At 34.2% G+C, this 23,773-nt stretch overlaps 2 protein-coding genes across 4 annotated transcripts; both read right to left on the bottom strand.

The window, feature by feature from the left end:
- Positions 1 to 6,672: 6,672 nt before the first annotated feature.
- Positions 6,673 to 9,901, bottom strand: LOC107609354 (receptor like protein 24-like). The gene has a single exon (XM_016311294.3). It carries the CDS (start codon positions 9,852 to 9,854, stop codon positions 6,888 to 6,890), a length of 2,967 nt encoding a protein of 988 aa, XP_016166780.2. The 5' UTR covers positions 9,855 to 9,901; the 3' UTR covers positions 6,673 to 6,887.
- A 1,276-nt stretch (positions 9,902 to 11,177) lies between these two features.
- Positions 11,178 to 14,339, bottom strand: LOC107606449 (receptor-like protein 7). 3 transcript variants are annotated; one of them, XM_088492455.1, is made up of 3 exons: positions 14,021 to 14,339; positions 13,324 to 13,630; positions 11,178 to 13,260 (listed from the first exon to the last, which is right to left on the bottom strand). In XM_088492455.1, exons 1-3 carry the CDS (start codon positions 14,337 to 14,339, stop codon positions 11,178 to 11,180), a joined length of 2,709 nt encoding a protein of 902 aa, XP_088348581.1. The 3 variants fall into 3 exon arrangements, with proteins under 3 accessions (XP_088348581.1, XP_088348579.1, XP_088348580.1); XM_088492453.1 differs by having other exon boundaries at positions 11,178 to 13,404; positions 13,477 to 14,339; XM_088492454.1 differs by having other exon boundaries at positions 11,178 to 13,199; positions 13,275 to 14,327.
- Positions 14,340 to 23,773: the final 9,434 nt, after the last annotated feature.

Below are 23,773 nucleotides of genomic sequence, written 5' to 3'. Positions count from 1 at the left end.
GCAATCACACAATCACCAGAAGCATATAAAGCATCTGCACCCAATAAGCGATGATAGATCTGAATCAAACATCCATTCGCAACTCAATTCATTTCACAACCATCATTTGAGAAAATTATATAGTAACAAAAATAGTTTATTGACAAAAACATTTATGATGCTTGGCATTACTTAAAAACCAAAGAAATCGTCGGTGTGTCACTACAAAGTAACACAACACACAACTTTTGAAATACGTACAAAAATATAATTGTAACTTTGTAAGGGCAAAGGCTATAGAGGTAAATAAAAAGATGTACCACCACAACTAAAACCACGGGCTAGGAGCATTTTAAGGGGAAAAAATGAAGAAACAAGCCAAATCTACAAACAATTTGGGCAGAGCAAAATAAAAATTCACGAGTATGAATAATAGACATAAAAAGGTTTTACATGTACAACAACCATTTAAACTAGAGAAAAGGAAAGAAAAAAAAAAACATAATTAGACACGGCATGTGAATAGATAAGCTAAACCCATAAATAAAGCAAAGCAAAATGAACATTCATCAGAAAATTGTAAAAAATGTGCCACTCTAAAAATAGAAACACGATAATCCTATATATAAGAAATCGTCACATAACACAGATTATATGATAAGCACAATACTTGATAGTTTTGACATGTTAAAAATTTAATTAGGTTTTTTTTTTTAAAAAAAAAAAACAATGTAGAAAAAAGAAAAATAAACGAGGCAAGGTCATTAAACATTTTTTTTTATTGAGAATGTGAATGCAATACTAAACATTTTTACATAAATCTTATAGTGCTGACTAGAGTAACTAACTTTTACGTTAAGCATCATATAATGGACCACCAATGAGATAATATTGAGTAAACTTTAGAATAACATGCTGAAAGAGTTGGAACAACTTTTCTAGTCAATAAAATAATTAATTTTGAAGGAAAAAATTTCAGATGCTCAAGTGTGTCACAAAAGTATTGTACAGATCACAAGTTTATCATGACAAACTTCAATTCGAAATTATCAAGTCCTCATCGTATCAAAAAAATCAAAACATTTATTAATCTGCCATATATAACTACAAATCAGGCATATAATCTCCAACAATAACACAAGCAATTAAGAGGGTTTATTACCGCCTTTCAATAGAAATTTTTACAAGATAACAACTAAGATTCACCTAGTTACAGTCACATCAGTCACCAATTCAGCAACAAATAATAAGATCAACTCCTATACAGCAGCAAAAAACCAATAACCTTATGGATCTCTCAAATAATTAACCAAAATCATTTACTTGTTAATTACTGTAATAATCACTAATCAAATGACATGAATCAGCAAACAAGTATCTAATCAGTGGCTACTACTCATAAGCAAGCTACAATTTATCATATTTAAAATAATCATCAAATGCTTCATAATCACCATGATCAGTCCACAAGCTCAGCAAACAAGCCTATAAAATTAGAAATCACATATAATCTAAGAGACGTATTCACTTAATAACATATAAAGATGAAGATTTTACCTGAGTGAAGCTCAAATGTGTTTTTCATACAACCAGTTATACTAAGTATAGAACTTTAGCACTCAATTTGGTTAACATCCAAATGTTAATATCAACTATGGAAATTTCAATGATCTTGGACAAAGACAAAACTTTCTCAAAGAAACTCATGCTGTGGATTTAGTTTCTTTAAAATCAATTATGTTTAACTAGAAACTAAATAAACACATTTCAAACGGATCATAACAATTAAAGATCGAACAGAACCTAAAACAATATAATGATTTAATGTCTTAAAGTAGATGAAAGTGGGGCTAAATATCAATTCATATTATGTACCATTACTCAAAACATTCTATTTCGATGAAAAAAATTTCACAAACTTTAAATCTATTAGAGAATAAGTCGAGATTGGGTACAAAGGGAAGGAAAAGAGTCGCAAGAAGCGGCAGGAAAGGAAAAGAGTAGCAAGAAGCGGCTGGAAAGGAAAAGAGTGGCAAGAAACGGTAGAGGTCATATGTTACAATCAGATGACAACAACGACATAAAGGACAAGAATGACAATCCTATAGGCCTCTGATAGTGCCACAATTCGTACAAATAGGCGCGCTTCTATTTATACAATTGTGATCCTACCATAGGACACTTGCTCCATATTACACAGATTAAACCTAAGCTCTGATACCACTCTGTCACGACCCAAAATGAGTCATGACTGGCGCTCAGGAAAATAATCCTATAGCAAGCCTAACATAGTCAAATATAAGTTCAATAAGCAAGTACAAATATTTTACAAGTTCTAAAATAAATAGTTATATATTTTTAACAAAAAAATTAAAATAACTAAGAATGGTTGGTCCTGCCTGTGACATATGGAGCATATACTTCTAAGAATTCGACAAAGAATAGGTACTCATTGCAGACCGTTACTCTTGAATAGAAAGTCTCACACAGTCAAATATTTGTTCTTGAAAAATATTTTTAAAAAAAACGGGATGAGTTTTGCAACTCAGTGACCAGACAATACATCTATAATCAACATGAGACTATACAAACATTATCATTAAAGTAATTTTAATTAGAAAGTAATAGTTGATAATAATAATAATAAGTGAATCAATAAGGGAGTTCTCATACAGAAATCAAATCAAAAGTCCACACTTGGGCGACTCCACCTCTATGGGTAGCCCTTTCCTCTTGTGTGTCCTAACAGAATAACAGATCTAACGTGTGGCCTACACGTTAGGCTAGCAACACCCCTGCTAGCTGGAGTCTGAGTTAGATGTATCTAAGTTAACGTCATAACCGCCGTTAACTACGGTTTTCTAATACGAGCCTCCCAAACCAATTCAAAACATATAATTTTAAATACAACAAATCTTTGATCTTTCAAATATATAAGGTATCGAATCAAATCAAATCATATTATACTTTCTCATCAGAATTCTTTCCAATCATACTTTTTCGATCATAACACATTTCAAATATATTTCACAATTTTTAAAGTGAGTATCAACAAATACTTCAATGCTTCAAAAACAAATATTCAAATAAAATCAAACATTTTAGAATAATGCAAAACTTCATCAAAATTATATATAGTCTCATGTATAGTTCCAAAAGTATAAACTTCATAAAAATAAATTATTCAATTTTAATAAATCAATTATTCTAATCAATTTAAAACCGTTCTAGGCAAATATAGTGAATATAATTCAAAGATCATAATAGATATATGTCAAAATAGTTATAGATGCACAATCAAACAATTATAAATGTAAAGCCTACTCACAACCTAGTCCCTAGGAACCGAAGATACGTGCCAAATTCAAGGTAAGGAGGATTGAAGTGGAATGGAACGAATGAGCGTAGAATTTGAACCGGAGTAGCGATAAGATAGAGCTGGCTATAGTTCTCGATTGTTGAAACTATAATTCAAACGCGCCGACGGAACCTTTCCTCTCAACCCGAAATTGCGGCAGCCACAGCCTCAGCTCCAAATCACTTTCTCAGCAACTACAACGACTCGGACTTAAGGGAAACAAGTAGCGGCAGCACCGGTGGTGGTTCCAGCAACAACAGCGCCATACCCATTGACCAGAAACCCCGACAGCGACGGCGGCAGACGAACGGCGACCTCAATGTGACTTCCCAGCGGCCAGAGGTGCAGTGGCTCTTGCAGCAGCGGCGAGCCACTCCAGGAACCCCTTGTGCAAGCTCTCTTCCTCCGGCAGCGACCCAGACGGCGACGACTCTCCACGGACGGCGGTGGGCCTTCGGCGGCGGTGCAGCTCCAGTGACGACGGTGCATAGCGGGACATCGTTCCTCTCTTCCTCGAGCTCTCCCTCTCACTGGTGCTCAAGGATGACGGCGAGGGTGGCTTTAATGGCGGCGGTTGCAGCTCGCGACGATAAAGTCGTTCCTCCGCGATGGCGCAGTTGGCAACGATGGGCATGAACAGCAACAGCGACCTCCGTCTCTTCTCTGCGTCAGTGTAGGTGCGTGTGTGTGGGGATGAGCGACGGCGTGAGGGTGAGCGAGGGGAGTGCGTCCATGAGTGTGTGTTTCTACGAAGAGGGTGTGTGAGGAGCGGGGGTGGGAGCTCAACGGCTAGTGAGGGACTGAGGGTTGAGAGAGTGTGTTTGTGTGATTAGGGTTAGGAAAAAAGTAAAGGAAGAGTGGCCCACAAATTTGTTTTTTTTTTTTGAGCTATTACAACAGGTCTGGCCTGTTAAGAGTAAAGCCTGGCCTGACCTGGTCTGTTTCCATCTCTACCTACAAGTGCACCACAATTGAGATCGAGGCCAATCACGTGACCAGACACAGAGTGGCACGTGACACCCATCCATGAGTAGCAATCTGTCCCATTTTCCCACGTACTCATCTTTGGATAAACATGAGGGTACTCATACTCATACTCATAATAATAATAACTATATTCAAAAAATGAAGTGTTAAAAATGAAATGGGTCTTAAAGTGAAGCAAGGCAGAGCTGTCTTGGGAATGGCATAGATGCGAAGAAGAGAAACATGCAAAATGGAACATGATAAACATATACACACAACACCACTCTAACAACCAACAACATCAAATACTCCATTGATTATTGATTCAAGCTTTTGCTTATTTTATGTATATATGTCTTACTTGAAAATGGTATTTGTATGTCACTCATCAGTTAGGATCCATCTATTTCTATATAATATTATTTTAACTGGAATTGCAAGCACCTATACCCAGCCATATGCATGATTTCCATAATAAATTATAAATTGTTATTTTACATATGGAGCACTTCTTCTACAATTTACATTTACGTGTTCCTCTTTTTCAAATTGTTATTCTACATGTGCAGTATTGCTTCCACATTAGATGAAAATCAATCAATCACTATTTAGTAAAATGTTTTAAAAAAATTAAAACAAAAAACTCTTATCTATTATTATTCAATTGAAACATCAAGTACTAATTAAATACAATAAACATACATTAAAAGTTTCTTTGCACATGAAATGAGTTTTCTTAAAATTAGTTAATAAAGAAAATAAAGAAATATGCTCCTTTTATTTAAAACAAAGTTTCTCTTAGTGGGAAAGATTTATATTTTGAAATGGAGGGATGGAACAGCTATAAAGATAGGAACTCCAGTACACTAAAGATATATATGGAAAAAAAAAAGTAGAATAAATAATCAAAATAAATGAGAAGATAATTTGACACATAACCTTAGCTTGACTGACCAAGCGTTTTGCCCATGAATTCACGTTAATAAGATATATGTTTGTTTGCTGTGTTTCTTCCAAGGCCTAAGTAACAAATTAACAGGGGATATTATAATATATACAAGCTGAAACCAAGGTCACTATATAATACAAAATGTTATATGTGGAAATTAATGAGCTTAGGAAATATAATAGACCTCCAAAACAAAAGAGGCACCATCGAGAGCCAGGTCCATGAAAATGGATGGGAACTACTTAAATGAAAATAGCGTCATGGATGGGTTACAACTTAGAATAATTTCATTTCTTTAGCATTTGAATGAGTCAAATGAGAAAAAAGAGTTGGAGTGAGAGGCTTATATGGTTTTGTTTGTTTGTTCCTATGTGTCATGGACTGGGAAGCTTGATCTTTTCCCCCCTTAGAATTATTAATTATACTCACTGTAACAGGCCAATTTGGGTAACAAAGAAGCAAAATATACCGAAAGTTATATTGGGTAAGTGTGTAAATCGATGCTGGAACTGCAAGAATGCAGAAAGAGTTGAAAGAAACAGTTTGCTAAAATAGCTTGAATAGCAAGAAAACTGAAATTGCAATTGTGTGTTTTTATAGAGTTGAGTATCTATACAAGAGTAAGTAGATGTTAAGTGGGCTGGCACATAACTAAAGTCTGCTAACTAACTTAACGGCTAATAACAGTAATTCAAGATTCAACACAAGATTCTATTTTGGCCAGTTCACATTGGTTCTCTACCGACCCTCTCAAACTCAGGGTGGTGATAGGAATCACTCTTTCTTTTCTCAAAGAATGCTGAGGATAATGACTGAGTATATCTGCTGTTTGAGAATCAGCAGGTATGTGAACTATGTGCAATTGTCCTTTTTAATATAACATACAATATACTTAACAGCTATGTACAATTTTGTTTGCAACATGAAGTATATAGGTAACAACATACTCAAGAAACATACAACAATATAATTAACAACTAAAACCACAAGCCATAAGATCAGAGTATATATTCTGTTATGTTTCCAAGTCCATCACAAATTCATGCAAGTGTGATATATATGTCTTATGCTTTCCCTTTCTCTCAACCAAAAACATCAAGTTAGTGTCTAGCTTTATTGGCAAACCTGCTTCTTACTTTCCTTTTTCCTTCTTCAACTTCTCATCTCTCTGTAATATACTAACATCTCTTTATATAGCAATTAATTAGCATCTCTGCTTTCAGCTGATGGCTTAGTTTATATTAAATAAAGAGATTAGTAAAGAACTTGACAAGTGTGTGCTTGGTTAGGAGTTGGGCACTAAAAACAGTAGAATTAAGTGAAAGAGGTGGAAACTAACTTGTAGTGTTGTTGAATTTGCATGAAAACAGAAAAATATAATATATAGGGGAGACAATTGTATACTACTATAAAAACATAATTTACTTGCAACATCATCATATATATGTAGCAACACACTTACAAATTATAAAACAAGACTTGCAGAAATTTTTTTAAAAAAAAAGAAAATTACAATCACAAAACAAAAAAAAAAAATATAAAAAGACACAACAGTAATAACCAACATCTGAAACAAATTTCCCATGCAACAATGAACTTGAGAGTGGCCCCAAGAAGAAGAAGAAGTTGTGGCCATTAAGTTGTTCTTGCACGCCGATTTCCACGGCTCCTTCTTTTGATTCTTTTGCCTCCAAAGATGATCACAAGCCATTGAGGCTTTCCAATTGAGAAAACACAAAATCCCAAGCCAATTCCAAGCACCACTCCACATGCATATCCTATTGCCACTGGTTTCCATCCAAATCCAAATTTGTCTTCAGCCTCAGAAGATGGACATTGTTGCAAAGAGACATTATTGCATTGAATTGACAATGGAAATCCACACAACCCCATGTTTCCCTCATAGGAATCGTTTGAAAATGTATCAAACTGTTTTCCTCTGGGTATTGGTCCCACCAACTGGTTTTGGGAAAGACTCAAGACTTCAAGAAAGTTCAGATTTGCCAATTCAGTAGGAATATCCCCAGTAAGCATATTTGAGGAGAGATCCAATGATTCTAGATTTGTCAAATTTCCCAAAGAGTGGGGAATATGACCAACAAGTCTGTTATGAGAAAGGTTGAGGCCTATGAGTCCATGAAGCTCCCCAAAATCATCTGGAATCTCTCCTTCAAATTTGTTCTCTGACAAATCTATATTTACAAAGGTTGTTGGAATTTTGGCAAAAGGGGTATTGGTTCCTTTCACTGTTGCAATTACGGAATTATCATATTCTGGAAGAATGTTGCCCACTATAGCTCCAAAACTAGTGTCAATATAATCTACCAACCTGCGTTGCACTTCATCACCCACAATTTTCATGGCTTGAAAATTTTGTATGTATGCTTTTGGTAATGAGCCGCTAAAGTTATTACATGATATGTCAAGATAAATCAAACTTGGAAATATATTTTCAGATTTCAAATTGGCAATGGGACCATACAACTTATTGCCTCCTAAGACCAGTATTTCCAAACTTGATAGATTTTGGAGCCAATCAGGAAATGTATCCTCAAATTGATTATTACCGAGATCTAAATCCACAAGATATGTGCAACTGGACAAAGATTTCGGCAATAAACCTTCAAACTGGTTGCCATTGAGATTCAGTGTTTCAAGTTGAAGTTGCTTAAAATTATCTGATAAATTGCCATGAAGTTTGTTCATCTGTATATCCAAATCTACAAGGGATGAGGTATTGGCAAGACACTGTGGAAATGTTCCTGTGAATCTGTTGTGGGACAAGTTGATAACTTCCAAAGAGGTTGTATTACAAAAGAAGGAAGAAATGTCATCATCCATCAAATTGAAGCTAAGATCAAGGTATTCAAAGTGATACCATGGGAATTGATGACCTATTGATGTGATCATGTTGTGTGAGAGTTTCAAATGACATAATGAGGGTATATCATGTATCCAATTGGGTATCTTTCCTTCAAGTTTATTATTGGACAATTCAAGAAATTCCAATTGTGGAAATTTTCCTGAGAACTTTGACCAACCAATGATATTGTTAGAAAATAACTGTAGTGCATACAAATTCAAAAAAGTGTAATTCATACTTGTTTCAGATTCTAGCAATAATGAATTGCAACCTGAAAGAGAAAGATACTCCAATTTTTGGAGCTTAGAAAAGAGTTGAAAGTGAACAGTACCACTCCAATTGTCTGAGGACAAGCACAAATATGTAAGATTTACAAAATGAGAAATTGATTCTAGAATGTTTTCTTGAAGCTTATTGCCACACAGGAATAGATATTCTAAGGAATAAGATGTGATTTCACTGCTTATATACCCTATGAATCGATTATTTGATAAATCCAAAGATCTCAAAGACTTGAGGGATAAAATTGATGGCGGAATTGTCCCATTTAATAAGTTGTCTTCTAGGAATAATTCAATGAGATTTGAAAAGGCTACTTGTTTGGGTAGTGGCCCTTCAATTTGATTAGAAGAACAATCTAATTGAGAGAGTTGAGTTAATGTAAACAATGAAGATGGCAACTTTCCTTGGAAATTATTATCACTAAGAGAGAGAGTTTGCAACTTGGTTAGCTTATCAAACACATTTGGAATTTGACCACTAAGCTCATTCCTTGAAAGATCAAGGTGAGTGAGACGCTGAAGGTTTAAAAGTGATGACGAGATTGAACCGTTGAGTTGATTATCCGCCAAATTCAAGGAAGTGAGGTGTGTTAGATTATAGAATGATGAAGAGATAGGCCCTTGGATCCCACAATCTGAAAGATCCAAGATACTAAGAGAAGTGGTACAACTCAACTCGGAAAGATGGACTGACAATTCATTCCCTGTTAGAATGAGGTGTTGAAGATTGGGTAAACAGAATATGTCACTTGTCAAAGAACCTCTTATTCTAGTATAACCAAGACTGAGAGTAACCAAAGTGGAAGACAAGTTGGCGATCAAAGACAAAGGATTTGGTGTTGGACCAATTAAACTCATATCTGTTTGATCCAATACAATCTCTCTTAAAGATGTGTTTTGCAGCAACCTCTTCCAAGTTGTTTCTTCCCACTTTAAACCATAATTCAAAGAGAGATCAAGTGACTGTAATTTGGAAAGGTGTGAGATTTGAGAAGGAATATCACCTTCAAACCCACAACTAGATAAATTCAAGTGTGTGAGACTCACAAACTCACCAAACTGAGATGACAACTGAGAATTATAGAAATAATTGTAAGCAAAATTGAGTGTTTGAAGACGAGTAAGATGGAAAAGTGTACTGTTAGGATGGATTATACCTACAAGTGCACTGCAACTTAGATCGAGGCCAATCACGTGACCAGACAGAGAATCACACGTGACACCCATCCATGAACAACAATCTGTCCCATTCTCCCACGTCCTCATCTTTGGATAAACATAGGGGCAGAAATTAGCATAATAATAATCATAAAAGGTAGTGTTAGTAATGAGTTGGGTTTTGAAGTGAAGCAATGCAGAGCTCTCCTCTGAATGGCATGAATGAGAAGACAAACATGCAAAGTGAAACAGCATAAATATGTGGACACACACCACCACTCTAACAACCACCAACATCATTATTGATTATTCCTTGATGGTTTTATACGACTCAGATCATAAATCAAGATCTATCATCTATGTATTTATAGCCAAATTGGAATCACAACTATCTACCCGAACCCATCATATGTATGATTTTGATTTTAAAAACTACCGCCACCAAATAATAATATGAATACTGTCCCAATCTGTCAATGTCCAATAAGACCAAATCAAAGTCTAATAAATAGTTTTGTTCTAATGTCAGATTTAGATATATGTAGTTCTCAACTGAGATAGAGTATTATTAATCCGCCTTGGTTAAAGCAATAACGGTATTTCATATTGACTCCAACCATCAAATTTTATAAACCATTATTGCTTTATCATTGTTGCTTAAACCATTGACTACCTTCATCATATAATACTTACATTTATAGGTACACTATTTTACTTCTTTACGCGATTTTTGACCCAGTTATATATGACTCTTTCTACCATTTTCAGTGATTATATTAACACAATATAATAGACAAACATTTCTTTATATATACATCATCGCTTTGTCATAATCAACAATATATGCCATAATGCCAAAGGCTATTCAAAACGAACATATATTTTTTTTCCATCCCTTCAACAACGAACGCAATCCCAAGTCTTCCCCATTCCCCAAGCAATCGGTGATGTAAGATTTGTTGTCAACAATATAATAATGCTAGTTCTTTTCATAATCTTGGTTGAGCATTTCTGTGATACTTCAATCATGAAAATGAAAAAAAAAAAAAAAAAGAAATGTTTGAAAGAAATATAACTAGAGCAATGTTGGGAAAAACACTCTTCTAAAACATTAAGAAGGCAGAACCACGTTTGATTGCAAACAGCTGCTTCTTACTTTGCTATTTTCTTGTTCAATTTCTCATCTTTATAATATCTATTTTTGTAACAATTATCTTCTTTATTTTGAGCTTTGATGGCCAAGTTTAAATTAAAATAAAGAAATAGATTACTTAAAATATTGAAAAATATGTGGTTGGTTAGGAGTTAGAACTTAGAACACACTAAACAGTAGAATGAAGCAAAAAATGTTGATGTCAACTAGTGTTGGAAATGCACGAAAACAGAAAAAATATACTATACCAGAGACAAGACTATATACTTTGAAAACATAATATTACTTCCAACATCATGTATATGTAACAACGCACTTACAAATATGTAAGAAATAGCAAGTATAAAGTATAAATATCACCAAGATTTGCATACAACACATAATGTAAACAACAGAAATAACCAAATTACAGCCCCAAATAAAATATAAAGAGACACAACACCACATGATACAAAATTATTATTGCACATTTACATTACAACAAAAAGCTGAAACAGAGTGGTTCTTGCACGCCGACTTCCACGGCTCCTTCTTTTGATTCTTTTGCCTCCAAACATGATCACAAGCCATTGAGGCTTTCCAATTGAGAAAACACAATATCCCAAGCCAATTCCAAGCACCATTCCACATGCATATCCTATTGCCACTGGTTTCCAACCAAACCCAAATTTGTCCTCAGCCTCAGAAGATGGATATTGTTGCAAAGGGACATTGTTGTTGCATTGAATTGACAATGGCAATCCACATAGCTCCATGTTTCCCTCATAGGAATCATTTGAAAATGTATCAAACTGTTTTCCTTTGGGTATTGCTCCCACCAACTGGTTTTGGGAAAGATTCAAGACTTCAAGAAAGTTCAGATTTGTCAATTCTGTAGGAATATCCCCAGTAAGCATATTTGAAGAGAGATCCAATGATTCTAGATTTGTCAAATTTCCCAAAGAGTGGGGAATATGACCAACAAGTCTGTTATGTGATAGATTGAGGCCTATGAGTCTATGAAGCTCTCCAATAACATCTGGAATCTCTCCTTCAAATTTGTTTCCTGACAAATCTATATTTACAAAGTCTCTGGGAATTTTTGAAAAAGTGGTACTAACTCCTTTAATTATTGAAGTGATAGAATGATTTCTTTCTACTTCAATAATTCTGTCTCCTCTAAGGTGGAAATCAGTGTCAATGTAATAATCCGAACTAAGCACTTCATCATCCACAATCTTCATGGCTTGAAAATTTTGTATGTATGCTTTTGGTAATGAGCCACTAAAGTTATTGCATGATATGTCAAAAACGATCAAACTTTGAAACATATTATCAGACTTCAAATTTGCAATGGGACCATGCAACTTATTGCCTTGCAAGACTAGTATTTCCAAAAGTCCTAGATCCTGAAGCCAATAGGGAAATGTATCTTCAAATTGATTATTACCGAGATTTAATTCCTGAAGAAACACGGAATTGGACAAAGATTTTGGCAATAAACCTTTGAACTGGTTGCAATTGAGAATCAGTGCATACAGTTGAAGACTCCTATTTAAAGTATCTGGTAAATTGCCATGAAGTTTGTTCATTTGTAGGTCCAAATTCCTAAGGGATGAGCTATTGGCAAGGCACTGTGGAAATGTTCCTATGAATCGGTTGTGGGACAAGTTGATATCAGTCAGAGGTGTTGCATTGCAAAAGAAGGAAGAAATGTCATCATCCATCAAGTTGAAACTAAGATCAAGGTCTTCAAGTTGATACCATGAGAATTGACCCACTGATGTCAACAAGTTATTTGAGAGAATCAAATGATGTAATGAATCTAAATCATGTATCCATTGGGGAACTTTTCCTTCAAGTTTACTATTGGATAATTCAAGAAACTCTAATTCTGAAAAGTTTCCAGAGAATGTTGAATAACCAATAATATTGTTTGAACGCAACTGTAGTTCCAGTAAATTAGAGAAAGTGTAATTAACACTTGTTTCAGAACCTAGCACTAATGAATTGCAGCCAGAAAGGGAAAGATGGCTCAACTTTTGGAGTTTAGAGAAGAGTGAAAAGTGGACAGTATCATTCCAGTTGTGTTGTGATAAGCACAAATTTGAAAGGTTTACAAGATCAAAAATCGATTCTGGAACGTTTCCTTGGAGCTTATTGTTGCACAAGTCTAGATACTCCAAGGAATATGATGTAATTTCATTTATGTGCCCTGTGAATCGATTACTTGAAAGATCCAAATATCTCAAAGACTTGAATGATAAAGCCCACCAAGGAATTGTCCCATTTAACAAGTTGTCATGTAGGTTTAACTGGGTGAGATTTGAAAAGGCTACTTTATCAGGCAGTGACCCCTCAATATTATTATAAGAACAGTCCAACACAGAGAGTTTACTTAAGGTAAATAATGAGGATGGCAACTTTCCTTCAAAATTGTTATCCCAAAGAAACAAAGTTTGCAAGTTGGTTAGCCTATCAAACATATTTGGAATTTGTCCACTAAAATTATTTGATGAAAGATCCAAGTAAACAAGATGATGAAGGTTTGAAAATGATGATGGGATTAAACCACTGAGTTCAATATTCCAGGAAAGATCCAAGTAAACAAGATGATGAAGGTTTGAAAGTGATGACGGGATTAAACCACTGAGTTCTTCCCCTGAAAGATCTAAATGAGTGAGGTGCTGAAGGTTTGAAATTGATGATGGAATTGAACTGTTGAAGAAATTATTCCTCAAAATCAAGGAAGTAAGATGTGTTAGATTAAAGAATGATGAAGGGATAGGCCCGTAAAAACCACATTCTGAAAGATCCAAAGTAAGAAGAGAAGTGTTACAATTCAACTTTGGAACATGGAACTGAATGCCATCATTATTGTCACTTAGATTGAGGTGTTGAAGATTTGGTAAACAGAATATATCACTTGTCAAAGACCCACTTAATTGAGTACGAGTAAGACTAAGAGTAACCAAAGTGGAAGACAAGTTGGCAATCAAAGACAAAGGATTTGGTGTTGAACTAATGGAAGACATGTCTGTATCATCCAATACAACCTCTCTCAAAGATGTTGTGTTTTGCAGCAACCTCTTCCAAGTGGTTTCTTCCAAAGATAAAGCATAATTCCAAGAGAGATCAAGTGATTGTAATTTAGAAAGATGTGAGATTTGAGAAGGAATATCACCATCAAACCAACAATGTGATAAATTCAAGTGTGTGAGACTCACAAGTTGACCAAACTGAGATGACAATTGAGAACCATAGAAATGATTGTAAGCAAGGTTGAGTGTATGGAGATGAGTAAGCTTGAAAAGAGTGCTGTTAGGATCAATATTACCTACAAGTCTTCTGCAACTGAGATCAAGGCCAATCACGTGACCAGACACAGAATGACACGTGACACCCATCCATGAGCAACAATCTGTCCCATTTTGCCATGCCCTCGTCTTTGGATCAGCATGGAGGCAGAGACATTCAGCATCATGATCACATGAGTAGTGTTCATCAAAATTATTGAGTTCGGTCTTGAAGTGAAGCAAAGCAGAACTCTCTTCGGGATGGCATGAATGAGATGACAAACATGCAAAATGGAACATCATAAACATGTGCAAACACAGCATCACTCTAAGAACCAACAACATGGAATAACCCATTGATTATTGATTGAAGGTTTTGCTTATTTAATTTTGTGTATATATTGGTATGCCAATCATCAATCAAGACCCATTTATTTATAGCCATCTAATTATTTGGAATTAATTAATGAATGTTCGTATATTATATATTAAATCTCATGGTTGTTTTTTTTTTTTTTGGTATCTAATTATCTAAACTTGATTCTTTTATAAGTATATGTACGTACACTATTTTAGGTAACGAATTTTTTACCCACTTATTATATATACTAGAGTGAGGCCCGCGCAATGCGCAGAGAGATAGATTATTTATATTATATAGTATATTTTAATAAATGTTATATTAAAAATATTTTAGAGAACATATTATAAATAGATTTTGAATTTATTTATTTTTAAAAAAGACATAGGTTATTTATATTAGAGTTATACAAAACAGCATTTTTTTTTCATTTTTCGATTTGCATTAATAGTTACACTTTGTCTTTTCTTGTGGTTTTTTTGTTTGTCAATAATGAAAAAATAAATAAATGAGAATGAAAAATATATAAAAATGTTATATTAAATTTAAGAAATTTTTGACAATTAGTATAAGAAATTAAGAAATGAAGAGTAGTAAGAGTCTTAATATGTATAAGTTGTAGAATTTGAATTTTTGTAACTGAAATTTTTTATAATTATTATTATTATGACACTTTTAATGTATGTTTATTGCATTTAATTAGTACTTGATGTTTCAATTGAATAATAATAGATAAGAGTTTTTTGTTTTAATTTTTTTAAAACATTTAATTACTAAATAGTGATTAGTTGATTTTCATCTAATGTGGAAGCAATACTGCACATGTGGAATAACAATTTGAAAAAGAGGAACATGTAAATATAAATTGTAGAAGAAGTACTCCATATGTAAAATAACAATTTATAATTTGATGATGAAATATTGCAATCGATAGTATATAGGGAGCAATAATTTTAAATGCACATTAATTTTGGTTGTGAGTGTTGAACAGAACCGTTTACAAAAGAGGACTACATAAACTTGTGCTATTTGCAATGAGTTCACAATTAAAATGTTATTATTTATAACAAATAAATAGGGCTATTGAAAATGATATTGAACCATGAGAAGAGTAAACGACAAAGTTGAAAATTTTTAGGAAGATATTTGAGACAAATTTTCTATGTTGGCGGCGCCAAATGGTGACGTTGGTCTGAGACCCAGAATCGAACTCTGGAGAACCGTTTACAAAAGAGGAATACATAAACTTGTACTACTTGCAATGAGTTTACAATTAAAATGTTATTATTTATAGCAAATAAATAGGCCTATTGAAAATGATATTGAACAATAAAAAGAATAAACGGCAAAGTTGGAAATCTTTAGGAAGATACTTGAGACAAATTTCCTACGTTGGCGGCGCCGAATGGCATTGGTTTGAGACCCAGAATTGAGCTCTGGCAGGGGAACCGCAAGAGGAGGAATGGAGTTTGCCCTGGTTTCTGCAATTTATGCAATGCGGCTCCGCCGGAGATCGCGATGTACAATTTGTTTTGAGGAAAAAACAATGGCTCATGGGACCGGAAGATGATGGAAGAAATAGGATGGGACCGGAAGAGGATGAAGAAAATAGGATCTTGGTACGGAGAGGTGCTAAGAGGGTGAGAGTTTGAGAAAGGTAATAAGCTCTTTGGTTTTGAGAGCTTTTTGTTGGGGTAAATGTTAATTTGTGTTTTTGTTTTTTTAGAAATAATGATTGATTTAGAAAAAGTTAATTTGTTGGTTTTTATTGTGTTTTTTAGTTGTTTTTTGATGTGAAAATAAAAGTTGATTTGGCAAGATTTGAATAGTGGATTCTAAAATTTTGCCAAGTAAGCGTTGGTACTGACATGGCGTTAGGAGAAGAAGAGAAAAAACTTAGAAATAATGTGGGTAAACCTATGTACCTACTTTTATATATTAAGAATAGATAGATAGACGGCTATTTCTTGCATTTTCAGTCATTATATTGACCCAATACAATATACAAACTATTCTGTTACACTTTAATCATGAAAATGAACTTCGCTTGATACATTACTATCAATTATGATGTAATTTTTAGGAGAACATACAATAATCTAAATTTAAATACTTTGTTCATTCTCATTATTTAATTTCAAAACTAAAATGAAAAAAAAAAAAAGTTTGGAAGGAAAATAATGTGATCAAAGTTAAGCAATTTCACTGAACCCGTCTATCACTTGCGTACATTATTTGTCTATAAAGTATAAAGTCTTTCTTTAGCCGTGTTGTTAATGTTTTGCCTTTAATTATTGAAGTAAAAGAAAAATAATAATATACTTTAAAAATCTGATATCAAATTAACAATTAGGAGAAGCACTTTTTATTAGTTAGTTGTTTTATTTATTAGTCATAATTAAGTAATATCGACTTAATTTTAAAAGTTATCTCACAAGAATAAAGACTAATAAATTTATATTCTTAATAATTTAATTTAAATCTAATAAATTTTAGAAAAAAAAAACTCTTTTACACGATGAAATCAGTCTTGTTAAAATTAATTAGTTAAATAAAAAAATGCTCCTTCCATTTTAAAATATAAGTTTCTCTTAGCTTGACTGACCAAACGTCTTTTGTCCATGAATTCACGTCAATACTTTATATGTAAATGATTGGAAGTTACATATGGAAATAGCGTCATGGATGGGTGTTGAAAAATAATTTCATTTCATCACTAGTCTTTGAATGGAGTCAAACGAGAAAGAAGAGTTGGAGTGACTTGTGAGTTGTGAGAGATCTTATATGGAATGAGAGTATCAATTCATCAATACAATTTGTTTTGAAAAAATAACACAGGATTTGTTATTAAAGGGAAATGAAGTCATTTATGACAAAAATTAGTTTTAATGCAATTTTTATTATATTGTAATTATGTACTACAATATTTAATTATGTAATAAGAAAGTTATATGGGAAATATTCTTTGAATCAAACAAAATAAATCGTGAATTTTTTGGTATTGTTATTATTATGTGTTAACATATTATCAAATTAATAAAAACATTATAAGAGTAGTGATATATATCAAATTATTATAGGAAAAAGTCTACATATTTTATTATTATTTTTTTACAATTCAATAAGTAGAATAATCATAAATATTATTATCCAATGTAAAAGTAATGTGATAATGATTTCAAAAGGTAAAGAGTTAATTAAAATTTTCTTTTTGGAGTAGTAGTATACTAGATATTATTGTATAAATAATATAAATAATACTTATATTATTATATTTATTTATATTAGCTCCCCAATCCGGATAGTCAAACAGTCAAGCGTGCAGTGAGGAAAAGGTTGGAAAATTTGTAATAACGAGTCGTATTTGTTGGGATGAATTGATGTGGTCTTATTGCAAGATATAAAAAAATTAGAATAAATATTTAAATTGGTATTCAACGATTTTAAATTACAGTTTTAGTTTTAAATATTTTTTATTATATTAAAAGTTTTTTATAATTATAGAGATATAATTATAAAATTGATAAATTTATAAAGACCAACAGAATAATTAAATCTAAATTTTATTATACAACAATTGAATCCTAAAAAATGTTATTATAACACAAGCTAGTTTTTAATACAAAAGAACCGATTCATTTTGAGATCTTTTAAAATAATAACAAATTGTTAAAATTATACAATTAAACTTGGGAATTTACATATTTACTCTGATAAAAAAAACTTGGAAATTAATCTTTGGTTTTGAAGCTGACTTGGCCCATACAACTTATTAATTTAAAAATTACAACACATTATATCCTTAAAAAAATATTTTTTCTCCTTATTGCAACATATATAACTTGTAAACTTATATAAAACTTGTAAACATATGTAACTTGCAACATATTTTCTAAATCTTCATTGTACACATTGTACGCTTAGGTCATTGGCTTCCTATACTTTCTCATATAAATATAGAACCATAAACCATTAAAAACACAAAAATACAGCGTCGAGTAGCATACTAATGCCTATGTGGAACAAAAAGTTGCACAGCTTAGTAACCAACAAAAGTTGCACTACAATAAGACTAGACATTTTTCTTTCACAAACTGATAATTAAAAGTCACGACCAACAAAGAAAAACTGATAAATAAAGTAAAAGAGGTGCAAATAAATTTGGGTTAGTCTAGTAGTTAACTCACTAATTCACTTAAGTAATTATTGGAAGTTCGATTTTCACTTTGTGCATATAGCAATCTATTGGTCAACAACAAACTATTAAATGGAGTTTTAATCCTTACCCTGTCGAGATGGTCTTTATCCTTTGATGGTTTCAGTGGCTAAGAGAAGGGGGGGGGGTTGAATCTTAGCCCCTTTTTCGCTTGCTAACACTTGCTGGATTCAGAGGAGACTTTTCTGTTTTTAGCTCGTCCCTAGCCACGAGACATTTTCATTTTGTCTCGTCACTTGGCACGAGACATTTTCGGTTTTTGCTCCTGTGCAATAGAAAACAGAAATGGAGTAGGAGAGGAAGAAAATTACACCAAGATATATCCTGGTTCGGCTGCTAAGTGCAGTGCAGCCTACATCCAGTCTCCATCACAACAATGATGGAATTTCACTATAATCAAACAGATTACAACTTGTAAAGTGCTAACCCAACTTACAAGGGGATTCCCACAGAATCATGAAACACAACACAGATGTACAAAGGAACTCTAAGACATCTATGGCTTTTTCTTTTAATTTTGCACTCTCTGCCTTTTTCCGCTCTATGGCTTTTTCATTACAAACCTCACTGTTTGCCTTTTACCATGAGACTCAAGACATGACAAAATTAAACAGAAAAATACAAAACTGAATACATTGAAGGAGAAGAGAAAACTGTTAGCTCAGGTAGCTCTGAGAACTCTGTGCCTTGCACTCTCAATTTTTCTCCTTGCTTCAAACAGTGGCTGTCCACCCTTAATATAGAAGAGGGGAGCCTCCACTTATTGAAGCCAAAACTGAACCAACTTCTTCTTCCTTCAACAAAACCGGTTCGGCCACATAGAGAGAGAAGAGATAACCATGCATTAACCAACATGCAATTACCTCTAGTCCTTTCTTGATCATCACCCTTCATCAATCCGAGCTCTCCATCCTTGGCTTGCTCTCCAAGATGGAATTCTGGCCCTTGATGCTTCATGATGATGATGACTTCATCTGCTTCAATCTCTGCCTTCAACCATCACTTCGCCACTCTAGCTACTTCCTGTGGTGGTTGAGCAGAATCGAAGACAAGCCATGCTTCAAGAATCTCCTCTAGCTGGCCGAATCTTCTTCTTCCATTTTGAGCATGAAAGACTCAAGATAACCTCACCAAATCTAACCACATTTGGTGAATATCTTAGCCACAGCTCATTTTTATTTTAGTATGTTTTCTTGCCATCATTGTGATGGTCTTTAGGCTTGCTTTCTCTTCATCTCGGTAGCTTACTTTTGCTTCCATGGCTGCCAATATTTTCTGAGTAAAGACCGAAGAGAGAAAGAGTTGTGAGAGAGAAGAAAGAGAAAATATTCAATGGGTTTGAACAATAATCAATGAACAAAGAGAGAGAATGTAAAAGTTAATTCAAGTTTCCCACTTCCCTTTGTTGAGTAGCGTGTAGTGTCATAATAGCCATCAAATCAATCTTCTCTCTTTTTCTTATGTTTCCAATGTATTAATTAAATTTGAAATCCTTCAAAATAATGAAGTGGAATCCGTTGGAAGCATTTAGGCATTTCATTTGCTTCATGGATTCGAATCAACATTGGGCTTGGTAGCAACAATATTTGATCTTGGCCCATTAATAACATTTGCTTTCCTGATAGAATTTGGAGCATGCATAAAGCAAGTGGAAAGCATGTAACCCACTTGGGCTTAGATCAGAAAATTATTTGGGCCCAAGTAACATTAAAACAGCCACATTTATTTTTGTTATTAAAACCAAGGCTGAGTGTAAATTGGGCTTAGCACAATACATTTGTTTCCGGCCCATGATTAAACCTGCAGCAAAATTATAATCATCAATGTATTGAATAAAAATTCAGATTAAATAATTTTGCAATTAATTAATTTTAATAATGTTTAGTCATCACACATATTAATTTAGAGTTTTCCAAACTCATCAATCTCCCCCTTGATGACAAACAATATTAAAATTGAAATGGAAAGAAATTTAAAATTGAGTAAGAGTACTCCTTTTGAATTTGAATTTCTCCCCCTTTCAAAATGTCACATTGCTCCCCCTTAATGTATGCTTATGTTACCAAGGGAAGCACTAACCTGTAACACTTTAATCAAGCTTCTAATGACAATGTTATTTAGCACATTTTAAGATGCTAAATGCTTGATTTATGAGCAGTTTTAATTGATAATCAAATCTCTTTTGATATCATAAACTGATTTACTGCTCAAACATACACATATCAACAGAACACAAACCAGTGTTGTTCAGAAAATTTCCAAATATTTTCCAGTCCAGATATCAGAGCAATGTCATTCAAAATAAGGAAAATATTTTTGAAACACATATTAGCACATCAAAACATGGCAGTTGTTAAATAACACAGCTTAAAGGAACTGCCAAATGTAAATTTTCAAACCAACAGGTTTATCAAAGATGAACCATCAGCCAGGCATCAATATATCAAACATCATAGTAAACCAAATGCCAAATGCAGTACATACAGCAGGAAATATAATAGAAACATGCTTTCTTTGAATAAGGGTAATCATGAATTTTCAATTTGAAAATTTCAACCCTTATCCCCTGTTTTTCAGCCCCTGTTATCCCCTGTTTTTCAGCCCCTGTTTTATTCCAATTTCAATTTTGGAATCTAAATTTCCTCCCCCTTTTGGCATCAAGGGGCATAAAAACCTGCAACAAGAGACATGAGCAATACATAATATTTATAACAAAGCAGTAATTGTTCAGAGTATCATACGGCAGGGAGTATCAAGTCATGCCTTTACAAAAAACAAAAGAAGGATTGAGCCTATTGTTGCCAATATCAAATAAAAGTAGAGGAATAGTCACTAATCATCAGAAACATTGAACTCAGAACCAGAATCATCTTCAGAATCTCCTGTTCTCATTTCATCATCAAAGGTTTGAATCATGAAACCGACCCTTTCATAGCACTTCCTCCAGGCTTTCTCATTTGCATACGCCAGTTTCCGGGCAGCCTTGCTTGACTTAAGCATTAATTTGGACATATTGCGGAATTCACTGAGAGTCTCCCTGATGGATGCCGACACCTTTGAGGGTTCAGGGTGGCTTTCGAAATCGCTTAGAGAGGGTTCGGAGGCAACAGATTTCTTGCTTTTCTTGTTCGAAACTCCTCCTCCTTTAATCTGTGACACTTTGTTCTCAACAGATTCATTAGACAAATCAACCTTAAAATATTCAAATATACATGTAAGAAACATGCCATAAGGAAGATTAGCCTTTTTTGTGCTTCTTACTGCTTCCCACATATGACGTGTCATAATATAAGCAAATGAAATTGGAGTGGAAGTAATAAGAGCAAAGAGGATGATAGAGTCAGAAACTGTTACTCTATGATGAGAACCACTTTGAGGAGTGATGATATGAGTGATGATACGGTGTAACAGAGAGTTCTCTGGGCCGAGGGATTTGTGAGTTGGGATTAATCCATCAAGCCCGGACAGGTTGGCACAGATGTGTTGCATTACAGTTTGTTGAGTAACTCCCACTTGATCATCCCATTTATCAACCATATAAACCTTTGGTCCCTCATCTTCATACCCAAGGGGAGCACCAATGGTTTGAGGAGTGAGGGTTATGTAAACACGCTTGACATAAGAGTGGATTGACCCACCAATCAGGCGCATGTTTGCATAAAATTCCCGGACCAGCCCCGGGTATACCAATTTCTGAATGTGAGTCAGAGGAGTCCATTTCAGAGCATCAAACAAAGACGAAAAGTTCATTCCTTTGGTGGCAAGATTTGGAAGGTTCACCAAGTAAGAGGGGCAGAGATTGCGCTGCAGAAGAACGTCTTTGTGAAATTCATAGAAGGCACATGATTGGAAGCGAGAAGGATCAAAATGTGAATGAGTTTTGTGGAATTTGTTTTTGAACTCTAGAGATTCCAGATTGGGGGGTTCGCTTGTGTCATGCAGAGCAAAGGTTTTCTGTTTCTTTTGGGAGCTTTTTGTATGAGGGGTAGTTCTTTTTGGTGGTGATGGAGGTGGAGTAGTATGTGATGTTTCTTCATCTTCTTCAACACTTGGTTGCTTGTTCTTCCCTGTCTTGCCTCTCCCTGAGGTTTTCTGAGCAATAACCTTTCGGCGCATGGTTTCGGTTTTCTTGGAGGGTGGTGACTGAGAAGAGGATGAGGTAGAATGGAGATGGATATGTGTATGGGTTGGAGGTGATGAGAAAGGTGGGTTTTTTGGAATGGGGGTTCGGCTACTTCGCCTAACAGCGGTTTTCTTTTTCATGGTGGATGAATGAGGGGTTGAATATGAAGGGGTGATGGCCGAATGAGAGGAGGATGGAAGGAGGTTAGAGGTGCAATAAATGAGGATTGGAGAGAGATGATGGGAGGTTAATGACCATAATGGCACGGTTATTATCCAAATGGGAGTTTCAAAAAGTGATAAAGAGGGAGTTTTTCCTTGAATCAAGGGATTTAGTTGGAAGGAGAAGATATGATTTGACAACATGTATCTTCCAACTAGATTTGAAAAGACAATCTAAAAAATTTTGTGATTTTATTTTTTCAAGGAAGGAATAACTAACTAAACTGCCATGGTGGGGTCAGAATTTATTAGGTGGGGCCCAGAAGAATTTAAATTTGTGTTGCCTCCCCCTGAACAGAGCTCCTCCATCAAGCTTGCGTTTTTTATCTCGTCCAAACCTACGAGACAAAACTGAACAGAATCAAATATTCACAAATTTTCAATAAAACTTAAATCAAACATTCCCAATCTTTTTCTCAAGGTGCAGAATCTGTCTTCACAGAGGGGTTTTGTAAAAATATCAGCAATTTGGTCTTCTGATTTTACAAATTGAATATCAATAGTACCCTTTTGCACATGTTCCCTAATAAAATGATATTTTATCTCAATGTGCTTAGTTCTTGAGTGCAAAACAGGATTTTTTGAAATATTTATTGCACTCATATTATCACAAAATAGGGGTATACTATTGATTTTTTAATTTGTAATCTTCCAATTGTGTTTTTAACCAAATTAATTGAGTGCAACATGCAGATGCGGAAATATATTCTGCTTCAGCGGTGGATAAAGCCACTGTGGCTTGTTTCTTGCTTGACCACATGTTGAGAGAGCTTCCAAGGAAGCAACACATGCCTGACGTGCTTCTTCTATCCACTCTATCTCCCGCATAATCTGCATCACAAAACCCTACTGCACAAAATTCATCAGATT

This window comes from Arachis ipaensis, chromosome B7 (assembly GCF_059453495.1).
Source record: "Arachis ipaensis isolate K30076 ecotype BB chromosome B7, ASM5945349v1, whole genome shotgun sequence".
NCBI lineage: Eukaryota > Viridiplantae > Streptophyta > Magnoliopsida > Fabales > Fabaceae > Arachis > Arachis ipaensis.
This window is presented reverse-complemented; position numbering and strand designations above follow the sequence as displayed.

Coding starts and splice junctions, on each gene's coding strand:
- LOC107606449 (XM_088492453.1), bottom strand. CDS start 14,339: ATGGGTTATTCCATGTTGTTGGTTCTTAGAGTGATGCTGTGTTTGCAC. Junction 13,405..13,476: donor TCAGAATGTGGTTTTTACGG/GCCTATCCCTTC, acceptor TTTCTTCAACAG/TTCAATTCCATCATCAATTT.
- LOC107609354 (XM_016311294.3), bottom strand. CDS start 9,854: ATGATGTTGGTGGTTGTTAGAGTGGTGGTGTGTGTCCACATATTTATG.